Consider the following 25,540-nt stretch of genomic DNA (forward strand, 5'->3'; position numbering starts at 1 on the left):
AAAAATAAAGTGATTTCAATCAACTAATTACACCGTAATTTTATCCATCTACACAATTTCCCAAATCCAAAGTAGAAAAGAGAAATATTATTAAAAAATAAATAATGAGAGAACATTTCGAGCAAGTTAGCCGAGTGTTTTGAACTTTCTCATGTTTGTGTTAGGTTTAATTCTCGCTATTTAATCAAGTCTTTTCTCGGCTTCTTATTGATAAGAAATTCTCTAGTTTTACTTCATATTAATTTTTAAAAAATATTTGCATATTATGATTAATTAATATATATGCAATGGACAAAAAAAATATTTATAAAATAAAATGATTGATAATACATGTGTGCAATGTACAAATATGTAAGATTATATTGATTAATATATCCAAATATCCAAATTGATTTGAATTGCAAATGTTGAAATAGTTAATTATAGAATATTTTACTCCATTTATTTTTTTTTTGTCTACTTTAAGTATTTTCATTCTATAAGAGAGAAATTTAAATTTGATTATTAAAGTATATATTCAAGATAAAATATATTAATGTGGAATCTTGTTAAATTCGTCTTGATGTAAAGAATTTTAATATATAATTTTTATAATTTTTTATTATGCTTACTATGAGATATCGAGACTCAAAATTTACTTTAAAATAGGTGAAAAAGTAAAATGGACAAATAAAAAGCAACTAAGGAAGTAATCCAATTAGTAAACTCAAGTATTCCCTTTTCTAAAATGACACTCCAACTATTGGAATATAAGAGTGTATTTTGCGTATATAAGGAATAGTTGGGTGCATCTTGATTAACAACCCTAATAGTTTAGTGTATTACAAGTAAATTGATAGTTGTGTATGTTTTAAATGGATGAAGAAACGTTGAGTTTGTTAGTTATTACTCAATACAGCCCAAAAAATAAATACAACCAAATTTTTTGAAGATTTGATATTAAAAATTAGTAATAGCCCAAAAAAAAAATTTAACACAATAAAATTTTTTATTTAAATTTTTTTTAATGAACTAAACATAGACTACAACAAATTTTTGCCTTTTTTAGTTCATTCTGAAATAAAGAAATTATTCACTTGTCAAACAAATGTTTGCCATTGAAGAATTAAAAAAATCATTTAATAACCTAAACAGGTTGTCTCACATTTTTTTTTTAAACGAAACAAGTTGTCTCACATCAATGCATAGTCAATGTAAATGTATTGTCAATGTAAAAAACTATTCAAACTTATTGTTAAATTAGGCTGAACTTATTGTGAATGCCAGCATATTAACGGGGGAAAACAAGTGCACACACTTCATAAGCCAAGGAGATATATACCATCACAAAACCATATGGCAATGGGAAAAAGGTCTCTAATAGCTTATAAAGTGTGCACACCATTTTCAATTTATCGATGTGGGATAACTCATCCCAACACTTATGTAAGAATATCTTGTGAAATTTTAAAATTTTTCAAGTTAATTGTATAATTGTATGATGTGATTTATTACTTTTCTATTAATCATTTTTACTCTGATTTTAGTATATATGGGTTTAATTGAATCTATTAGATCCATACTTAAACCGCCTCCAACAATTATGTATGTAATGCACGTAATTAAAGTTTAACTAGATGAAATTTAATCATTTATCACACGTCTTACAAATATGACATATGTAATTTTTTAAGATATTTGATACTCGTATTTATGATTTTTGAAGAATATTAACTCATTAGAAATTCAAAAAATGCAAAATGAACTGATTTACATGTAATATAGTGATAAATTTTCTATTTATGTTGATTTAAAATTTACAATATATATTAAGATTTTTTTTTTTTTGAAAATGAAAGAATATTAAAAAAATACTCCAAATAACTTTTTATTTTAAATCTATATACTCCCTGCATTTTTTATTGCTTGTCCACTTTAAAAGAGATAAATTTAAATTAGATTTTTAAAGTATATATTGAAGATAAAATATATTCATGTGAGATCTTGTTAGATTTGTCTTGATATAAAGTTTTTTAATATATAATTTTTATTAGTTTTTATGATACGTACATACAGATATTAAGACTTAAAATTTACTAAAACATACGTGTAAAAAATAAAGTAAGACAAAAAAAAGCGGCCGGAGTAAATATGAAGTACTTGTATAGAGTATAACAAATGTGAAAAGAAGATTTATAATTTTCTCCACACAATTTCCCAAAGCCAAAGAAATTTAAAGATAGCTTCAATAAATTTCTAATTTATATGAATTAATAACAATTTTTAATTTTAATAGTGTGAAAACTATATACAACAATTGTGAAAAGGTTGAATTATATTTTATTTTCTTAGGTTAAATAAAAAAGTTTGAATGGTAAAGAAATGAGGTAGAGCGAGAGTGAAAATAAGAGAGCGAGAGAGGTCAGAGGAGGATTATTGCCTCCCTAAAGAAATGCAAATCAGTCAAAGAAGGATTAACTTTTTTTTAATTATTATAAAATAATAATAAGCATTATTAGTGGGGACTGGGGAGTTCTCTACATGCTTAGCTTCTTTCTGCAAGATTTTGCTGATTACTGTGCATTTCAGAGTAGAGAAGCTGCCAGCCTGACTGCAGGTTATTTTTTTCCTTTTATTCTTCGTTTCATACTTCCTCCTTAATATCTCTAATTATATACAAACGAATCAAACAAGATCTCATTTAACTATATTTTAACCTATAGATTAAAAACTAATAACAAATTAAAAATAATGATTGAATAGTGTTATTTTTGCTAATGTTACAACTAATATGGAACGGAGGAAGTAATATACTTACTATATTTGACCTTTTATGCAATTTAATGTGTCATTTTGGTTATTTATACATCAAATTATGCATATCTAAAAATTATAAAAAGTTAATATTATGAAAGTATGCGATTAAAAAGATTCAAAGAAAATCTCACTTAACTATATTTTTATTTATACATTAGTCGTAATGTATTAATTAAACTTAAATGATAAATAATTTGTATAATTATAATGTAACAAGTATTTTAGAATGGAGAATGCAATTATCATAATAATACTATTTGATTTTTTTTGGTACAAGATATTTTATTGATGAAAGGTAATAAACTCATGTGATGAACACTGTTTTTTTTATAAAATACTCTTATTATAATTAGTTGGATTATTTTTTTTCGATCATAGAAATTAAGTAGGTTTGATTTTAACTGATGGTTAAAATTGTGAAAGATAAGAGTTTACGGACCAAAAAAAGCTCAAAAATTGATACTACAATTTGCTAAACCAAAAAGCTATTAATTAATTAAACTGTTGGAATTGTATTAGTTTAAATTACACAATCAATTAAAAAAATGATATATTACCATGATTAGTTATTTACTTCTACGTATGAGCACATAGAATTTTGATTATAGTTAAGCACAATATGCATACAGTCTTAAGTTCCTTTTTTAATGCATTATTAAGTCTGTAAGTAGGTCTAGGATGATTCTCTTATTTTTTTTATTTATTTTGAAGTGGCCAGGATTCTCTTATTTATTTTAATAGTTAACCAAAGTTATTAAATATCTTTGTTGGCGACCATAAACAGTTTTACTTTGTATACTAAAATGCTCTAATGAGGAATTTTATTCTTAAACAATATTAATATAACAACATATATCTTGTATGAGACCGTCTTACCTTGATATGAACCCATACAAATAACTCATTAGTAAAAAAAAATTTAAACAATAAAATTTGAATTATATAGGACAACAATTTCTTTAAGCATTTGGGTTGACCCAATTGAGGCCGTCTCATGATGAAACGGTCGACGGCCTCAATAAAATATTAGTATTAGTATAATAATTTTAACTTTATATCCAGAATGAACAAATGATCTCAATACTAATAGAAGTAATTATTATAAGCAAAATAATATTTATAGATTCATGCATGAAATAAATGAAAAAAGCAGTATTAACTCTTACCTTGACTCTTAAAAGGCCTTACATAAAATAGTACTCCTTGGTTGCATTTCAAATGTCAGTATGTCATATTTGTTTTTTTAACGTTTGTGAATATTAATCAATACTATTCAATAATAATAATTGTGTATACTAGAAATTTATAAAAAAAATAGATATTTGTAAATTTTATGTTGAGACAAATTAAAAAAGATCTTATTTGACTATGTATTAACGTATGAATTAAAAAGAAGATATAAATTAAGAGTGATTAATGATGAATAGTAACCTGAAAACAAATACGACATTTGAAAAGAAATGAAAGGAGTATATAAATTAAAATCTAATTATACTTTAAAGATCATACATGTTATTTATATTTAATAATATACAAAATAAGAGTGATAAGTATACGGCCTTAAATTATGGGTTCCTTAAATTTATTTAGTTGCCCTTTACGTGATTATAGAAATGTTGCATGACATTTAATATAGGGTGATAAAAAGATGAACATATCTAGCAAGGTGTTGTCGATCCATGCTGATATAGCAACTAGCTAATCTATTTGGGGAAAGCACATTACTATCTGATCGATCAGGGGAATGAAAATGGGTGCAGTATGCTGTACTGATTTTTTTTTTTTTTTGAATGTATATGCTGTATTGATTAAAATATAGAGGTCTAAGTCTAAAAAATATATAGACATTGCTGGTTCTTAAGACATTTAGAGTAGCCGACAACTTAGGGCTCCATAAATAAAAACCTTAAATATTAAACATGCTATTTAGGTTCGGTTTTGAGCTACACTTTTTAAATTACTTATTTGTAAAGTTTTCTATATTTAGAGTAATATAATGTTATAATATATTTTGTCTTAAATTATTTTTCTTAAAGTGAAAATTTTTTTATCTTATAATATAATAAAGAGCTCAATTTTAAAAAACACCGCAAAAATAAATAAAGCCTTCAAAATCTGTCCTTCATACATATATATATATTGTCTAATAATAATTATATAATTAAAGGAAAAACTGATTCAGACGATTGAAATTATTAGCCTTCAACGTTCATTAGGCAGTATTTCATTTATTTTGATTTGTTGGGCTGAACATTAGAGTAAGTTTTCATCCATTGGATTACTATTACTCGATCTGAACAAAGTTACATGTTATTTCTTTATAATTTACTAGTGTCTAATAATTAATTGTATTTAAGTTGTATTTCCTACGTACAGTTTTAAATATTTTCAAAATTTATTCCGAGTGAGTGATTCTAATATGCTATTATTATATCTTTAATAATATACATAAGTAAAGTTAGTAAGCTCTCATAAAAAAAAAGTAAAATTATTAAATATTTAATAGGCCAAAGGGAATTGTTGATAATAAACCAACATTTGCCTAATTCACTATAAAAGTAAATTTGCCTATTATTTATTTTTAAATAAATTAGTGATCAAAGATTGGTTGGTTTTTGATAATTTTTCCTAGAAACTAACACATTAAATGAATCAAACAAGATTGCTTTTAATTATATTGTTTCGTGTAAATTAAAGAGAAAATACAAGTTAAAACTGCTAAATGAATAACAAATTGTTTCAATATCGCAAATTTTTAAGATTGAGGAAGTATATATATAGTTTCTGTGATACTATATAAATGTGATATTAAGTAATAATTATAAAAAACTGACATTTGAAAATTATATTTTGAGATCAACTCATTTGATTATAATTTATTTTAAATATTAGTGAAAAAATTTAAGATAAAATTAGTCGTCAATTAACGTAAAAAATAGAAGTATTACTACAAAATAAAAGAGGAATTAGAAATATTTTTTTTGCATAATTAGCTAGTTTGTACCTATATTAGGATAGTGAGACAATGAGTGAATGACAAATATGATATATCTTTGATACATTGTCTCAAAGGCGTGGTATGATGTTATGGAGGAGTTTATAGTTTGTAGGAGACATGCATGCATTGGATTCTAAGTTAATAGTAATTAATTAGCATAATAATAATAATTTTCTTATAATAAGTACTTATATAAATTAACACCACATTAAATTAATCAAGGTTTCACTTTGACGATCGCGGATTTCGATTAGGCAGTCAACATATTTCCTACTTGGGAAAATCAAAATGAAATCCTTTGAACTTTCTTAAAATCTCTCTTTTTTAATCTTATAATTTTTATATTGGTTAATTATTAATTATTAATTATGATTATACTTTTTTTGAAAAAAGAGGGAACATTGCATGGTTGTGTTGTTTTAAATTAGAGTAAAATTTACTCCTTTTATATTGTAGTTTTTTAATATTTAATATGTCGGATTTTAGAATATCATTTTAATATTATTTCCATCGTACGTACACAACTTTAATCCATGCAAAGCACTCGGGGATCTACAATTTTGGCCTTTGGTGTGGGTGCGTATTCAAGAGATCTTCTTATGGCTAATATTTAATCTATTTATAAAGTGGAGAGTCTATTTATTAACATTCTACCTTGTTGCTTTAATTAATGTTCTATACTCTATATTAATTAAGAGGTTGATGGTTAAAATCAATTATTGTCTCAATTAAAAGTAAATATTAATTTTTTCAAATAATTAAGATTTTAATTAGATTTGATTTACACCAAGTTTTACCCTTTTCTAGGCCTATTTTATACTCCAAAAATAGAAAAGCAAAAAGAGGGTGATATGTTTATAGGAACTCTTTCAATTTAGAAGGTCATGGAACAATTCAATCTATTAAACCTTGAACACTTAGCTTACTATATTTTTTATAATGTTATACTATGTTCTTGTATGTTTAGAGTTATTTTTATGAGAAATTGTTTTTGGGAAGACGTCCTTAAAATAAAAGTCTATAAATTATAATTGATATCATTAGACTTTCTATTTATATATAAGACAGGGTCATAGAAAATTAGTGTAATTGTTATTATTTATAAGCGTGTGAAAGTGTAGTGTACATCACTTTTCACTTTTGCTCAAAAATATTTTTTTAGCATTTAAGCAAGATTAAGGTCTCTATATAATTAAAATAATGACTATAACGCTAATACTTCTAATGTTATTTGTTATTCTCATTTTCTCAAATGGAAATTTCATAAAGCTCTTCTCATTATGATTTTATTTCATTTTTGAACATCCTATTGGGAGAAATAACTTCCTTTGTTTAACACAATTTACAAAAGCATCACATATTTACATTTTTAGCCTTCAATAAAAAGGACAATTTCAATATTTCGCCCAAGGCAAGATACGGATGGGTTTTTTTCTAGAAAGGGGCGGACAAATCATACGTACCCTTATGGAGGGAGTAAAGAAGAATGTGCATAGTTAAGAAACACCCAATTGTTACCTGTGCCCAATAAGAATTTCCTTCTGCTCTACATAAAAATACTTTATCTATTGAGCCGGCCTCCCTCTTTTTATTAATTAAACCTCTTTACTCCTTTTTGCAACAATAAACATTACTTTTCCATTTAATACTTATTTTAAAAAGAATTTTATTAGTCTGTCATTATATATTACTCTTTTTGGTTTCTTTCCATATCCAAATAGGAAGAACATATTAGATCAGAGTTAATAATAGAATAATTAGTAAAAAAGAAATACTGGGTTCCTTAGACTAGTGATAAGTCAAGGGCCACATTTCATAGTGAGTGCAACTAGCTTAGACAAAAATAAGCATAAGGCACTTGTTCATCGTATGTTGTTGAAAATTAAAAAGAATTTGTTAAAAATCTAAATTTATGAGGGATTGATAGCATATCTGGGAACTTACAATCGATCATCTTAAATTTTTTTGTTAATATAATTCTTTAATAATCGCTTTAATTATTATTCATAACACATATATGTATTATGTATATGTTAAAAGTATAAGAAAAACAAATAAGATTTTTGAAGTAAAATTTAATCTTATTTATTTTGGTAATAAATTTTCCGTAGGTAAAAAATATACAGATATTTAAGTAATAACTAGTAGGAGTGAAAGTCGGTTACTTTGCGTGGATTGTTGAGATAGGGCTAAGTAAAGATAGAGAGTGGGGAATGCTGGGGTTTAGGGTGTCATTAATTACATACTACGAGGTCGTAAGTTCCAACACTTAGATCAAGTGGCCTCTTTATTCTACCACTTGCTTACTCCACTAAAATTTTAAACTAACAAAAAAAAAAAAAATTGTTTAGGGTGCTTTTGGTGAATGGATGTTGTTCAATCTACTACATGAAATTGTTTGTTGGTTTGACAAATTAGTTTGACTAACTGATTGAATGGCTAGTTATTTAAGGGAGTTGTTATAAAAATACTGAATAAAAATTGTTTGCTGATTGTTAATTTTTATTAGAGAAAAAACAATAGATTAAAAACCAATAAAAATTATGCTCATAGTTACTTTGGGGTTTGGGATTGAAAGACAACAATTTTTCGATTTGCTTGAAAGTTTTTAATCAAATATATATATATATATATATATATATATATATCTATATATATATATATATATGTATATATATATATATATATATGTATATATATATATATATATGTATATATATATATATATATGTATATATATATATATATATGTATATATATATATATATATATATATATATATATATATTTATATATATATATATATATATGTATATATATTTATATATATATATATATATATATATATATATATATATATAATATATATATATATATATATATATATATATATATATATATTTACTATAACTGGTAAAGTAAAAGTCAAAATTCAACTAAAAAAACAACAGAAAAGACATTTACCGAACACATTTTTATTTGAGAAATTATCAATGGTACCCCTAAATTTTTTTAATTAACAATGGTACCCTCGTATTATTGAGCTTTTTACAATCGTAACCGTTTTAAACTTTTTCTGTCAAAAATCGTTCAAAACCATTAACGTTTTTTCTTTTTCTTTTATTTTTCAATTCAAAACATAAAAGAAAGTTAACGGTTATGTACAATTTTGGACAGAAAAAGTTAAAAAAGGTTACGGTAGAAAAACGCTCAATAATACAAGGGTACCATTGATAATAAAAAAAATTTAAGAGTACAATTGATAAAGTGCAAAAACTCAGGGATACCATTAATGATTTCGATTTTATTCAAGATTTAGGTTGAATATTTGTAATTTTCTTGAAGTCACAATGTTAAAAGATTAAGTTTTTTTCTAAAATCATAATGAGTTTATTTTATTTACTACTATTAAATTTATCTCAATATATTTGTTTCAATATAGATTTATGATATCTCCCGTCTCATTAATTTCAAAAAGCAATCACTCTTTATATAATATAATATAATCCACAAATTTCTTCAATTTCTTTTAATTATTTTGATATTAACTCCCCAAGCAATGTAACGCTAGAAGAAAAATATAGTAAACCCTTCAAAACAAAAGAAGTATGTAAAATATGTTAAACGTAATAATGTACTTCATATGATGGTCAACTTAATAAAAAAGTGGTCAATGCTCAAATTTGGTTTATGAAAAATTGTTTTGTTCCCACTTTGATGTATCCTTCGTTTTCTCATTCATCATATGTTTATTACTCTCTTATGTCTTTAATTCTAAAAATAATTTTAAAAAATAAAAAATATGTACTATATACGTAAGTAGTGAATTTCCTGTTTGTGGATGTTTGGCTTATTTTTCTAGAAAAATAAACTCAATATTTTTTCAATGGAGTAGTAGATTTCTTTATTCATTTGAAGTATTACACTTTTAAAATTAGGCATGAAAAATGCCATATTTCATATTCAAAGCCAGACTGCCAAATCATACAATTTAATAAAAGATTGAAAAATTACAATATCGATTTTATTGAAATCCTGATAGCTAAAATCGCATAATATTCTGTTTAGCATGTTTTTGTTCGGAATTATTATAGAAAAACTATTAGAATACAATTATTAATTACTGTTCTACTCCTATTTGACTAGAGTTTATTACATCAATCTTTTATTATTATAAAAAAAATATTGTAACAACTCTTAATTATCCTTTTTTAATTCTTAAATGATTATAAAAAATATCAATACACATTATTTTTAGAATGTTTTATAGGAAACGACTTTTAAATTAAAATTTACCAATTGTTTAAAAATTGTCAATATGATAACCAATTATATCAATATCAAATACCCTATTAAATTTTACAACGATAATATGTAATTGCATATTTCATTAAAAATTTTATGTTTATATGAAAATTTCATATAAACCAACTTCGTGAGTTGAACATATATTTCTACAATACTATGTTATATTTGACATATTTCCAGGGTAGTATTCAGTTATAACATATAAGTGTGCATGGGGAATATTTGGAAAATCATTTTCCTCTTTCTCATTGACTACATCTAGTACTTTACTATACGGTATTGTAATTTTATGTCCGATATAAATTGTTAAAATAAATAAAATTTTAAAAACTATTGTGTATTTTAGTTCAGTTTGGTATTTTAGGAAAAATTCCATAATATTTATGCGCAAAATTACACTAGTAGGAGTATTATTTTGGGTAATTTGAACACTTTAGACAAACTCAAAATTTATATATATATAGTGAATTAGATAATACTTATCTAAAAGATATTCTATTATATACAACAATTTAAAAGAAGGTGCATGGTTGGATTTTTGCAGTTGGTTTTGCAGGTTTGTCTTAACACAAAAAAAGGTTCTGAGGTGGAAATAAATTTATTTGCAGCAAGACACGAATGTGTCTAATTTTTTAATTAATTTCTATACTAATAAATCTTAAATGTATTGGATATATATATGTGTGTATAAATACTATACATTACTTAGAAGATCATACTAACTTCCTTCTCTTCTTAGTATCAGAGAGTGTGAGATCAGAGCTTTGGAATGTGGAGTATCCACAGAACTGAATAAGACCAGCAAAAAGGGCTAATATTTTTTTGGATTATAATACAACAATAACAATGTTAGAGTCTTCATTAACGTCTCGGAAGATTGGAATACAAGCTACAAATATTGGTAAAAAAAATAGAAAATAAAAAATCTCTTTTCTCCCAAACATAAGCTAACCCTTTTGTTCTTGAAACTTAGCAACACTTTAATTAGATCATCTATAGATTTATGTGTTGGTCTCACTCTACTCTTTCTTAAGCATATTATTAGTGGCATGCATTTCTTTCTTTACCTCTCTTTCTCTTCTTCCTTCTTTCTCCTTTTCTCTCTCTAATTTTAGCTTTAAATTTTAGAGAGATAAATAGAGTTAGTGAAGAGGATTATAACTAGCTAGGGTGCAAACCCTAACTTCTTTTCTTACTTTTTTATAATTTTTTTTGGGTGAAGTTAGTTTTTTTTTCTTCTAGTAGTTCCAAGGTGTGCCCTTATTACATTCCTTTTGCTTTTTTTTTTTTCTTGTTTTAGTATGATTTTATTGTAATGGCAATGATAAAAAATGTTTGAAACTTTTGATAGGAAAGAAAAATAAAGAAAAACTATAATAATTAGGAGTATTTATTTCAAATTTAAAATTCATATATTTGTTTATATATAACATACAAAATTATCTCTATATTCTTTTGAATATTACTCTAGAGCAAATTCAAAAGAACTTATTAACCAAGTTGATTTGTGATGCAGAAAGGTCAAATTGGTGATGAATAAGCTGAAGTTATCATCAAGAAGCTAGTTATTATTCACAAACAAAGCTTATTAGAGTGGAAAAAGATACAATATAATATGGGGTCAATGAATACTAACAATTGGCTGTCATTCCCTCTTTCTCCTACCCATCCTTCCCTTCAATCACATCTTCAATCCAATGATTCACAACCTCATCAACAATTCTCTTTGGGTTTAGTCTCTGACCATATTGACAATCCTTTTGCTCAAGCACAAGGTAATCTTATGTCCTATTTTCATCTTATGCTCTATATCTCTTACTATACTTGCAATTCTTAATTGCTCTATGTTAAACTTTATTTATCTATTATATTTTCAAAATATGTGAACCTTCCTCTAGCTAACTAGTTGAGAACAACATTTTTACAATATAATTTTTATTTTTAAAAATACACATAAAATGAGATACAAGGTGAGAATATTGATAGATTATCTTGAAGCCTAAACCAGCAACATAAGTTTTTGGTTTAATTGATTTTTTAACATGATACTGAACATCAAGTCAATCTTATCTACTTCTTATTTCAAGTAGAATTATTGGCACCAATTAAGAAACTGTTACAGTATATAACATATCTTAAGGACTCTGGATATATTATATTTGATGCTATGTCGAGGAACCAACTAAACCAAAAGCTTAAATATATATAGTTGAGGCTCCATAATATATTATATACTCTAATAGTGATTTGTATTGCATTTACACTTAGAAAGCGTGACTGATAGAGTATATAAGATGCCATTACAAGTAAAATATTATTCCTGGTATTTCAACGGGCTACAAACTAATTAAGTGGATTTTTTTATTATTTTTTTTTTTTTTTGCAGAATGGAATTTGATCAATTCACAAGGGGGAAATGAGGTGCCAAAAATAGCAGATTTCTTAGGAGTAGGGAAATCAGAAACTCATCATTCTCCAGACCTAACAGTGTTTAATGATATTGGTCAAGGAAACGATTCAGACTATCTTTTCTCCGGTAACAATGGCCTTCTGGCGATGCAAAACAGTGTGGCCGCAGCTAGTAATGGTACTCAATATGATCAATACCAAGATAACTCTAATAATTGCTTGCAATCTTTAACTTTGTCTATGGGAAGTAGTGGGCAACAACAGCAACCAATTTCAAGTACTAATAACTGTGATAATAGTGGAGATAATAATAGCACTGCTAGTGGCTCAACCTCCACTGCCGCCACCGTAACCACCGCCATTACTCCGGTTGTTGAAGCTACTCCTAGGAGGACTTTGGATACTTTTGGGCAAAGGACTTCTATCTATAGAGGTGTTACTAGGTAATTTTATTGAGTTTTTTACTTTTAAGAATCTAGGTCATTTTTATTTTGTGCAAGTCTAGTAACGGGCAAAGTCTAATACAATAGTTTCGTTATGCACCACTTCTTACTCTCTAACTCTACTGACTCACTCCTTATTTTCCACTGCATTGATTATCATTTTTTACTCTTCACTCTACTTGCCCGTAACATGTTAAAGTTGATACACACAACATGCTATTTTAATGTTATTTTAATGTGCACTAAGTTTACATAAGAGTTTTCTTCTAGAGTAAGTGACTAGTTTTATTACTAGACTACAAAACATCAAAATCTACAAATTTTAGACTCGTATTCACCATTTTTGGAACATTTCACTTTAGCTTGTGTACCTATGAGCCTTGACACTTAAACATGGACGTGTACCTATGAGTCTTAGCGCTCATATTACATTGGCAGAACGAATACTTGGATATATACTAATTCAGTTTAGCTCAAAATTTTAAATATTTTTCACAATAACACATATACAAGTTCAAGAGTAATATAGTTTAAATTTATAGGTGCACCTTTTCAGATAGTGTGTGGTGCAATATGTCTAAAATAGTAGCATTAGTAATATACTAACCTTATATATGTAATAGTTATGTTCCTTTCTTTTGTGTGAGAGTTTCTTGTAAGGGTAAGTAAGTATAGCTATTAAAAAAATGAATAATAGTATTTGTTTTTATATGAATGTAGTATTCCCTCCTATTCAACCAAACTCTCTGATTTTATTATTTAATCAAGTCATTTTAGTTGTCTCATTTCCATTTTGGATATCTTAACTTTATTAATTTACCCTTATCAAACTTAACTTTTTCACACCTTTACACCTATTAACCCCACTTTACTCCTATTAAAATTTAAAAACAGCACACTTTTTTCTTTCAAATGTGATCCCATTTGACCACCTAAAAAATGGTGAAAAGCCAAATGAGACATATTGGGTGAATAGGAGGGAGTATGTTTTAATAGCATTTTATATTTTGTAAATTGTTTAGTTGATTAGAAAATTTGGTGGTACAGGCATAGATGGACTGGACGATATGAAGCTCATCTTTGGGACAATAGTTGTAGAAGAGAAGGACAATCAAGGAAGGGTCGTCAAGGTACGTAACATATATATACTCCTCTTTTCTTTATTTTCCCTACCTAAATTATTATTTACTTCTTAATCCATTTCATTTTATTCTAGCAAAAAGAAGATAACAAGATCAGTTTATGTATTAAATTGACTTCATAATAGAAATTCAAGCTGTTTTCTTATCTTTGTTTTCTTCTATTTCATGGCGGAATCACCATGCATATGTTGGACTATCTTAATCGTCTCCTCTTCAACCATTCTTATAGTGTATCTTGGTGAGTATTAGAATTTACATCCAATGAAATTGAATTAATACTCCCTTTATTTCAAACATAATATATCATTTATTGTTAATATATAATTTGAATAAGTCATATGACACATAAACCCGAACATAAAGGGTACTTTATGTTCAAATTAACATAGCTCAAAATACATCAATTTCTATTATAAGAATGGACGTATGACATGAACATTGGATTTGTAATAGGAGGGTATGATAAAGAAGATAAGGCCGCTAGGGCATATGATCTAGCTGCAATCAAGTATTGGGGAACTTCCACTACTACCAATTTTCCAGTTGAGTTTTATTTTTATTACCTATTAATTATAATTTATTCTTACTGATATTATTCAATATAATGCATGCATGAAAAATCAAGTATTGATTCCTTTTTTGTCAATGATAATGTTAAATAAAATAGATCAGCAATTACGAAAAAGAAATAGAAGACATGAAACATATGACTAGACAAGAATTTGTAGCATCCATTCGAAGGTATGTGATGAACTTAATATTTCATATATGTAACTTAATGTTTCAATTATTTTTATTTTTTAGTTGTTTAATTTACAATTTCACTATAATAATGTTTTAGGAAGAGTAGTGGTTTCTCTAGAGGTGCATCAATTTATCGTGGTGTAACAAGACACCATCAACATGGAAGATGGCAAGCAAGAATTGGAAGGGTAGCGGGAAACAAAGATTTATACTTAGGAACATTTAGTAAGTATAAACAGTCTTAATTTGCGAGCTTAAATTTATAGTTAGATAAACTTTACCGACTAAATTAACTGATATAAATGTGTTTTTAGGTACGGAAGAGGAGGCTGCGGAAGCTTATGATATAGCTGCTATCAAGTTTAGAGGTCTAAATGCTGTGACTAACTTTGATATGAACCGTTATGATGTCAAGGCTATCCTAGAGAGTAATACCCTACCTATTGGAGGTGGAGCCGCTAAGCGCCTTAAAGAAGCCCAAGCTATAGAATCTTCAAGAAAGAGGGAGGAAATGCTTGCCCTAAGTAATAGTAGCTACCCTTATGGAGCTACTAGTTCGACGGCAAGCCGGTATGGGGCCCACCACCAAGCTAGTCATGCATACCCTTTACTACCATACCACCATCAAGACCACCAACAACAACCCTTGTTAACCCTACAAAATAACCATGGTCAAGATCATAGTAACATTTCCCTCTCACAATACTCACAAGAGGCTCAATTCCTTAGGTTGTACCAACAATCAAGTTATTCAAACCCTAGTAGCATGTACAATAATTATCTCCAAACTAACCCTAGTTTACTTCATGGGTTTATGAGCATGGGTGGATCAAATTCCGATGGAGTGATTGATACTAATAATGGAGGATACCTTGGTGGTGGGGTCGGACTCCTTGGGATGGGGTCCGCCTCCACCACCAGTAATGTGGTGGGGTCAGGTGATCCTGAGCCACATACTATGGTGAAGGTTGACTATGATATGCCTTCTAGTGGTGGTGGTGGAGGAAATTATGAAGGGTGGTCAACTGAGACAGTCCAAGGTCCAAATAATGGGATTTTTACAATGTGGAATGACTAGTTATCAAGTGTTATTAAGATAAATTTGCATGGGAAATGAGAGAAAAATGGAATAGGTTTTAGGGTATAACCAAAAAAATTTTAACTCGCTTTATTTAACTTTTTCTTGTGTTTTAAACTTGGGATTAGAGGAATTAAGGGTCCATTTTCAATGGAAATGGCTAGAAAGAGATAATAATTATGGTACAATTATCGATTTTGCAACTTATATTATAAAGCTTGATAATTGTATGCTCTTTCATTATATCTTATTTTCATATATTTACGGTGTTCTCCTCTATATATGACATATCAAATTAAAGTTGGACGTACACAAAAACTCATTCCCCCATACTAGCCACTATATAAGCTGTTGTTTTAGTACACATTTGTTTTATTGTTCAGACTCAAGTAAATTTTTCATATTTTTTTAATTCTGACATATTATTTTCAAAACATTACAAAATTAATTACAAGACTTAAAATGGCAATTTCAAGACTTAAAAGGCCAATTTCAAAGTTTGTAAAATCAATTTCAATGTTTTAATCATCCTACTTTAAAGTTAAATGAAAATTTAAAGTCATGCCATTGGTTTTTTAAGATTGAAATAATTGATGTTTTAAGACTTGAAATTTATCCTTTAAGTCTTGAATGCTTTTGAAGTTTAAAATTAATTAAAAAAAATAATTAAATCGGCTAATATGACAATTGACCCAAGATTTGTGTAATTTTAAATCTACCCCTTGGAAAATTTAGATTCGAATTTTTCTAGACCATAACTTCAATTATTTGATTATACATCTAATTGTTAAATTGTATAATGTACATAATACAGTAAGAATTATATAGCCAAATTCGGATGAAATCATACTAAAGTTCAAACCAATGACTTATTGTCCTTTGACCTAAGATGTTATAGAAGTATTTTAAAATTAACGTGCAATCATCAAATTCCAATCCAAAAGAATATATGAAATTACTCCGCTGTCCTTATTTATTTTTGGATAAATTTTTTTAAAAATAAAATTAGAGGATAAAATTAGAGTCTAGAAATATTATGGAACAGAAAAAAATGTGAGCTACAAATAAATTTCTAAAATTCTAGTTCTAAAATAAGATACTCGTTTTATAGTGAACTAATAAAAAATAAAAACAATTATATTGAGATGGAGGTAACAACAATTAATAACAACTCGTCTTGTGTGAAACCGTCTCACCATGAGACATGTCTATACAAAATACTCATTAGTAAAAAAATATTAGAAAAATAAAAACTGAATTTTCACTTGTACAGGAAGCATTTTTTTAATAATTTTAGTTGATCCAATGGAAATCGTCTCACGGTGAAGCATCCTTAATAGAGAATTAATGAGTAATAATAATGGCCAACAAGGAACTGAGATAGTTCGTTTAAATTGTTGTCCATCTATTCTTCATTTACATGGACACTTAGCAGCCCACGGTCCAAGTGAGAGTTTTACTGGGCTTGTCCAAAACTCATGAATTTCTTTCTTGAGATACAGTCATGAGTTTTGGGCAAGCCCAGTAAAACTCTCACTTGGGATACTATCCATTCTTTTCGAGAAACTTCATTCATCGTGTTATATATAATATATCCTGGAGTCTCAACTATCAGCTTAAGCTTTTGGTTGAGTTGGTTTATTGACATGATATCAAAAGCCAGTGACACAAGAAGTTACAAGTTCGAATCTCAACCACCCTTCATTTAAAGTGGAATATTCAGCGCCAGATTTGAGAAGGACTTGTGTTGCATCTACACTTCAAGCCCAAAGGACTCTCATGTGAGGGGGCGTGTTAGAGTATATAACATATCGTGGGGTCTCAACCATCAGCTTAAACTTTTGGTTGAGTTGGTTCCTTGACACATCAGGAAACAATCATAATAATTTAAAATGCACTAATGCAGCATCATCAATGATATGCATCATACATACATCATTCTCTTTCCGATCAAATATTCCATTTATTTGATATCAATTTTTTTTAAAAAAGGGAGCAATTGCATGGAACCAAGTGAGGTGAGTACGTAATGGGAAAGTGATAAATTAATAACAGTTGTATAAATAGTTAAAATTCACAACGACGTAATTAAACGAAAAAATTTATCAAATAAGAAAATGAAATATTTGATGCGAATATATCCAATAATGCAATATCCATTAAAATAGGAGCACTAAAAGTTTATGTGCATATTATAGCATGTTTAAGATCTTGAAATATCTTGGATTTATGATAATCGTCACAAGTTTGAGACGGAGTCATACAAAAAATTTTCATTTATCATCAAAATAGTATGGAGCTATGATTTGAAGTTTGAACTTCCAACATCTAATTCAAAGTTCAGTATTTATTATTTTAGTAAGTTAATCTATTGGTCATGCACTCATACTTTTCTAATATAAATATTTGACGAATTTTTCTGAAATATATTAGATGATATTTTAATTTTACAATAACATTTCAAAATAGTTTTAAGATTTTTCGGGCCTTTTGTAGACCATCACCAAGATCCGCCAATCCGCCATTACTTGCATGTTGGTAGTATATAATATATATTGGAATTTTAACCATCAGTTTAAACTTGATTTGATTTCTTTAACGTGGTATTAGAAGCCAACGTGATAAGAGGTTACAGGCTCGAATCTCAACCATCCCTCATTTAAAGTGGAATATTCAGTGTCTATGCGCATCCACACTTCTAGTCTAATGGGCTCTCGTGTGAAGGAGCGTGTTAGAGTATATAACATATCTTGAGGCCTACATCATCGGCTCAAGTTTTTGGTTGACTTGGTTCCTTTTAACCCATGCAAGGTGTAAACGACATGTTGAGAACCATTTTATGCCGTAATCTGTAAGAGAAATCTCAACTGTAGTTACTCAGATTAAGTGATAATTACTCTGGCTAACACTATGGGATGAGTTGCTTTTAGCTTTTTCTTTTTTAATTGGTTAAAAAGTAAAAAAAGTGATTTGTAAATGATTTTTAAGTCAAGATGAAAGGTTAGGGCGTATATGGTAAAATGGTTTATTGAGTAATTTTTAGCTTATTTAAATGAAAGGTTGAATGGTAAAACTAGTCAATTCTAATATTTGGTAAACTAACTGGTTGAAACAACTTATTAATATGAATAAGTTGCTTTTGAATAAGCTGCTCATAGCAGCGAATTCAAAATCAACTAGTTATACCCATTAAGAAAATCAGGTGGTCAAATCAGTCATTGTGATCAGCTATCAGCTGTTTGCCAAATACCCTAACTTGATTAGCCTATTTTATCAGCTGGTTGCCACTTTTTAATAAACAACGAATAACAAATACTTAATTTATCAAATATCTTTCCAATCAACTGACTTATTCAAATAGGTTAAAAAAAACAAAAAAAATAATTTTAATTAATCAAACAAACCAACTATTAACAACCATATGAATTCATCCAATTATATGTCAAGTGACCAAGTTGCAATAAGCCCAAAATATCGAACCAAGTTGAAGGTTTCAAATTAAAATTAAAGAAATTTATTTTCTTTAATCATAAATAGTAGTAGTATATTTTGACCACTTCTAAAGCCACTCAAATAGTGTTTTGATAAACTAAGATCAATTTCAAAAAAATCATACCCTTTTAATTTAATACTAGCGTCCCATTTATTTTATGAATTCAATACAATTATTTAATTTTTAATATTTTTAATTGTGCATAATGAAAAATTATGAAAAATTTATATAAGTAATTTTTACATTAAAATGAATCAAACAGGATCTTACTTAACTATGTTTCAAGTTATAAATTAATAATAAATTATAAATTAAGAGTACATAATAAATAGTATTTAAAAAGCAAATAAAATAATAATGAATTAGAGGGATTTTCTCGAAACTAATGTAAGATATGTTGGATGAATTTAAGGAGTGGATTCATTGATTAAACCGCAAATTGGATTCATGCATGTTGTCCAACAACAAAACCACAGCCCACAGGTATAACACGGATCTACTAGTTGAAGAGAGCATATTTTTCGCATGGCCGTCGCCCGTGTGGGGTAACATCTAACGTCACCCTTTTTATAGGCATTGGTTCATCAAAATTGACATGTGAATATTCACGTGAAAATAAAGGAGACCACTATATTATATACATTATTATTATTATAATATAAAAAGACATAAACTAATAAATAATGTTCTCAAAAGTACTTGTTATTGTAAATAATTATATTGAATTATATATTACATTTTCTGTTCTCTAAAATTATTTTTATTTGAAATATTTTATTTTAAGGATTGAGAAATTTAATTAAGGTTTTTATAATATAAATAGAAGATAAAGTATTTTCATGTGAGATCTCGTAAAATTCATTTGAATGTATTCGTTTTGTTATCATATATTTTTTATAATTTTTTATGATGTGTAATAAAAGATTGTTAAGACTTAAAAATTACTTTGAAATTGTACAAAAAGTAAACGAGAAGAAAAAAAATAAGAGAATTATTTTAACGTATTATCAAATGATTAAAATGATTGACCTGTGATTGATAATTGTGCAACATAACTTATTATGCCATTTAAGATAATAGATAAGTAATACTCCTCTTTTTACTTTGAAATTGTACAAAAAGTAAATTTGACCATATTTCTTTTACACTCTCTTTTAAGAGGGTATCAGTATGGATTGTCCGTCCTCTTTTTACCTGGACCTTGTTTTCAAGCAGGATAATTGGGTAGTGATGATAATGATGATGATGATGAGATAAGTAATTTTGAGATAGTCATTTTAATTAAGTGATTCAACTTCAAATTAGTATATATATCATTCCTTAGGCCCTATAGTTATTTGACATGATTCAAATAACAAGAAAAAATAAATAATTTTTGTATCATTCCTTATGTTCTATTATTCAACTTTCATCTAAAAATGATAAATATATATGAAAATACACAATTTACGGATATTGTAGAAAATGAATAACCTTTTTCGACTATGAATTATTTGTTTGCTCTGTATATATTAAGACATGGAAACCACAAATTCACTTGGAAGGGGCTACTATATTTTAGCAAGATCATAAAGGGGAACATCCTCACATGATACTTCCTTTATCACCCGAAAATTTTCCTATTTTCTTTTTTAGTATGCCCACTAAATTTGCACTTTTTATTAGTGGTTAATATTCATAAACTTTTTATTTTTTATTAATATATTTATTTTACATTTTCATCTAATTTATACACCTCTCTTATTTTCCACATTTTTTTGTAACTCATTACTATATTTTAACACTTTAATTTTACTACTGAAATTAATATTTTCCAAACAACATATCATTAATGACATAAAATGATACCAAAATAAAATAGGAAAATCATACGCCAACCAAAATTTCCAAATAAATGTGGATGTATAGGATTCCAGAGAGCACAAGCTGTGACAAGCACGCCAACGGGCCCTTATTTAAAAGAGGCAAAATTTGGTAGTATTTATAATGTAAATATACGTTATCATCTTGTGGTCCATATTGTTGCCATCCAACCTTTTTCATTTTCACAAAAAAACAAGACAAAATCCTATTACATCTATCCTCCTACTCAACATTTAATAAATAACAATTATTATAATTATTGAATACTTATTAGTTATCATGTAAAAACATATACTCCTTCTGTCCTTAATAATTTGCATCAAAGAGAAAAGTGTTATTCTTTTAAAAAAGTATAGATAATGGTAATAAATGAAGAAAGAATGATTTGTGTAAATGAAATTAAAAGAGAATTAAAATGTATGAAAAATATTAAAAGAAAGTGGTAAATCATAGTCTAAAAATAAAAATAATGCAAATTAAGTGGGATTAACCAAAATGAAAAATATTGCAAATTAAAAGAAACAGAGGGAGTATTTATAATATTAGAATTACATATAAAAAAGCTAAAAAATTAACATCACTTAAAATTATCAATACATTATATGTTTTCAACTTTGTAAACTATTTTAAGCGTTAACTAATAGGAGTATTTTCATAAAAACTTAAAAGTATTCATTAAAGCTGCATACTCCCTTAATAAAGAATATTTTTAACGTAGCTATATTTACCTAGTATCTGTTATTCATATAAAATAATAGAAGTATTATATAGACTTACATCTTATTTTTAATGTATAAAAAATATAGGAAATAAAATATTTTTAATTATTTTTTTTTTAATTTTCAACTTAATTTTTGATGTATCTATTATTTCAACTAAATCATGATACCCCACATTTAGCTTTAAAGGGATTGATAGACTACATTATATCAACAAGGTAGGTGCATATCTTCTTTTCTAGGAAGCTCATTTGCTAAAAACTCCACAGTTAAGCATGCTTGTTGAGAAGCAATTTTAGGATAGATAACTTCTTGAGAAATTTTCTCGGGCGTGCACGAGTGAAGTCAAAGTGCGTTGGAGAGACTTATATTGGTCTATAGGATCAGTGTACATTCCTTATGGTCCGAGTGGCCGACTGCTACATTATTCTTCTAATATTCTCTAATTATTTAAGCAAGGCAATCAAGTAGGTACAAATTGTTGAACCTCCTATACATATTTACAGAAATACCCTTATTTGCTTTGCCTTTTACTAAAAGGGAAACTCCCACATAAAGGAAATGTTTATTTTGCACATGCCTAAATGGAGTTAAAAAAAAATTCCTATTATAATGCTCATTTAAAAATATATATATATAAGGTAGTCGTAGAAAAACCACGAGCCCACCGCGGTTTAGTCGCAAGAAACACGCGACTCGACCGCGTACGACTCAGCCGCAGTCATGATAAATTTGATTCACACTAGTAAAAAACCAGGAAAATTTTCTCAAATAGAAGTCATGATAAAGGCCGGTTGCACTAAGCTTTCGTATGTGCTCTCGAATATCTACATTGATCCTATTTGCCCTTACATGACCATCTCTATACACTAAGGACGGGTGGTTATGTCTTCCTTTTTCACCAGGACACACCCTTACCGTCTAAGGTCTTTCTCTTGGTTTACGACTACTTGCTACAATCTACCGGAGTAATCTACGTAGTCTCCTAAGTTTTCAAAGTCCTGCAAATTTGAAATATGAAACAAACCATACATTAGGTCATTAAAAAATTATACATACAAACATTAATAATAAAAACATTCAATAATAAATAAAAATTATAAATTACTTGAATAGTTAATATTAAAATATTAGTAATACAAATTTATATTAATTAAAAATTATAATTTACTTAAATAATTAATATTAAAATAACAAAAATACAAAAAATATAATAAAATAATTGTAATAATAATAAAAAAATTAATATTAAATAATAAGAAAATAATAATAATAACAACATATAATTATAAATTATTTAAATAAATAATAACAAAATAATAGTAATGTTAATAATATAAATTACTTACATTATTAATAATAATAATAATAATAAAAATTAATAATAATAATACTAATACTAATAATAATAATAATAATAATAATAATAATAATAATAATAATAATAATAATAATAATAATAATAATAATAATAATAATAATAATAATAGCAATAATAAAAAAATACAAATAATATTAATAATAATAATTTACTAAGACATATAATAATTTAAATAATAATGTAAATAATAAAAAAACAAAAAAAGTCGCACAAAAACCGCGAGCAGACCACGGTGGAGTCGCACAAATTGTGCGACTGAACCGTGGTCCAGACGCACGTTTTGTGCGACTCAACCACGGTTCACTCGCCCAATTTTTGCAACTTCCTTTTTTTTGTTTTAAAAAATTACACTGATTCAAATCATTTAAAGTACGTTTTTGAATTCGTATATCATAAAGGGCGCGTCTGAAAATTCAATACATATAGGGTTGCGATAAAAATGTTCGAGATTACGTTTAAACTTTAAATTTAATGTTTTTAAAGTGATAATAGTGTTATTAAGTGCGATTTACATTTGTTAAATAAGTTTTAAATCCATGGGCAAATTCATAATTTTATTAGGAGGGCGACGATAAAATGAAAACGGTGGCAATATATAACAATGCCCATATAATATTGGACAAATGTAGTGTTCCGGTTTCCAATGAAAAATAAAATAAAAAATTAAAAAATGGACAATATTCTTTTTCCTTTTTTTTTTTTCTTTTTAATTTGCCGACCTTTGATTATTTTTACCCCTCAGCCTGACTTACGCCTTAAAATTTCCATTCCCATTTCTCCATTTCTCTCCGTCTTCACAAAAAAAAAAAAAAGAAAAAACACCCACCATTTCTCAATCTTCTCTCTCCAAAACCCAGAATATTTTTCTCAATCAAACCCAGAATATTTTTCTCAATCAAACCCAGAAAAGATTATGGCACAACAGAGAGAGAAAGATGAAACCATAGAGCTTAAAGTTCCAGCTGAAACACCCCTTTCACTTTCATGCCCAGATAATTGCAAAAACATCCCATCTTCTACAAGACCCGACATGGGTCGTATAGATCCGGGTCTACCAGACCCGGCCCGTCTAAGATCGGAGAGGGAGGTGGAAGATCAACCTCTTCCTGAGGCAACTTCAACGACGAAGGATCTTCAAGAGTCAACAGTTGAGGTATCTTCAATACCGGTTAAAAAGTCTGTTAACAGGTGCTCCGGGTGCGGAAAACGGGTCGGGCTTACCGGGTTTAGATGTAGATGTGGAGATCTGTTTTGTGCACAGCACAGGTATTCAGATCGGCATGATTGTAGTTATGATTATAAAACTGCTGGACGAGAAGCTATTGCAAGGGAGAATCCGGTTGTTAGAGCTGCAAAGATCTTGAAAGTTTAGATAAAAGGTCAAAGTATAAGTCAAGGAGAGAGATAAATTAGATGGGTTTTTCCGGGTTTGGGCTTCGATGATGGGTTTGAGCTCGGGTTGGTGAGTGGTGTTAAGATGGGATGATGAGTGGGTGGTTGAGACTTGAGATGAGAAGGATAGGGATGGGAATAGGGGTATTATTGTCATTTCATGATGTGTGGTGACTTTTGCTTTGTACTCTTATTATTTCTTGTTTTCTTTTATGGAAAAAAAAAAGAAAATTATAATTTAAAATTTTAAGTTATTTTTTCTATAGTGAAGTTATTCGACCATTAAACTAATGGGATTAATTAGTATTGTTTGGTAATTGTTACTTGTAATTTGATAAAATGAAAATTTGTTGAGTGCCTAACTCTAGTCATTATTTATTACCAATTAATTGAATTGGCAAATAATTGGTATTTTTGAGCTTTTTTGTATGAATTGTGAAACAATGGAAGATATTCAAATCCTCAAATTTACCAATTTCTCAATATCATTTCAATTTCAAAATTACAATCCACTCCAATACTAAAGTATTATGACATGTGCAAGCAGATCCAAAGCCTTGGCCAATAGAAAAAAAAATTCTATATGACCTAAAATTACATTTGAATTATTTTATATAATTACTTGAGTTTTCTTGAATATATAGAAGTAGAAAATTTTAGTTAAAATTTATTTATATGAAATACTCTTGATATGTATAATTTATTTAACATTTAATTATGATAATTGAGTATATTTTTATTTACATTGGTCTTGATATGTATAATTTTAATATT

At 27.5% G+C, this 25,540-nt stretch overlaps 2 protein-coding genes across 2 annotated transcripts; both read left to right on the plus strand.

The window, feature by feature from the left end:
• The first annotated feature begins 11,191 nt into the window (after positions 1–11,191).
• Positions 11,192–16,035, plus strand: LOC130796793 (AP2-like ethylene-responsive transcription factor PLT2). Its single transcript, XM_057659190.1, has 9 exons — positions 11,192–11,354; positions 11,619–11,877; positions 12,489–12,954; positions 14,002–14,084; positions 14,326–14,334; positions 14,550–14,638; positions 14,764–14,837; positions 14,938–15,065; positions 15,155–16,035. The coding sequence occupies exons 2-9, from the start codon at positions 11,718–11,720 to the stop codon at positions 15,916–15,918; spliced, it is 1,773 nt and encodes a 590-aa protein (XP_057515173.1). The 5' UTR covers positions 11,192–11,354; positions 11,619–11,717; the 3' UTR covers positions 15,919–16,035.
• Positions 16,036–24,099: 8,064 nt separating this feature from the next.
• LOC130797176 (zinc finger A20 and AN1 domain-containing stress-associated protein 5-like) lies at positions 24,100–25,128 on the plus strand. Its single transcript, XM_057659664.1, has one exon. It carries the CDS (start codon positions 24,288–24,290, stop codon positions 24,744–24,746), a length of 459 nt encoding a protein of 152 aa, XP_057515647.1. The 5' UTR covers positions 24,100–24,287; the 3' UTR covers positions 24,747–25,128.
• Positions 25,129–25,540: the final 412 nt, after the last annotated feature.

Source organism: Amaranthus tricolor, chromosome 12, assembly GCF_026212465.1.
Source record: "Amaranthus tricolor cultivar Red isolate AtriRed21 chromosome 12, ASM2621246v1, whole genome shotgun sequence".
Lineage (NCBI taxonomy): Eukaryota > Viridiplantae > Streptophyta > Magnoliopsida > Caryophyllales > Amaranthaceae > Amaranthus > Amaranthus tricolor.

Excerpts from the sequence above, each read along its gene's own strand:
- LOC130797176 (XM_057659664.1), top strand. The coding sequence starts at position 24,288 with ATGGCACAACAGAGAGAGAAAGATGAAACCATAGAGCTTAAAGTTCCA.
- LOC130796793 (XM_057659190.1), top strand. The coding sequence starts at position 11,718 with ATGGGGTCAATGAATACTAACAATTGGCTGTCATTCCCTCTTTCTCCT. Across the intron at positions 11,878-12,488 it reads TCCTTTTGCTCAAGCACAAG|AATGGAATTTGATCAATTCA; the intron begins GTAATCTTATGT and ends TTTTTTTTGCAG. Across the intron at positions 15,066-15,154 it reads TTTATACTTAGGAACATTTA|GTACGGAAGAGGAGGCTGCG; the intron begins GTAAGTATAAAC and ends ATGTGTTTTTAG.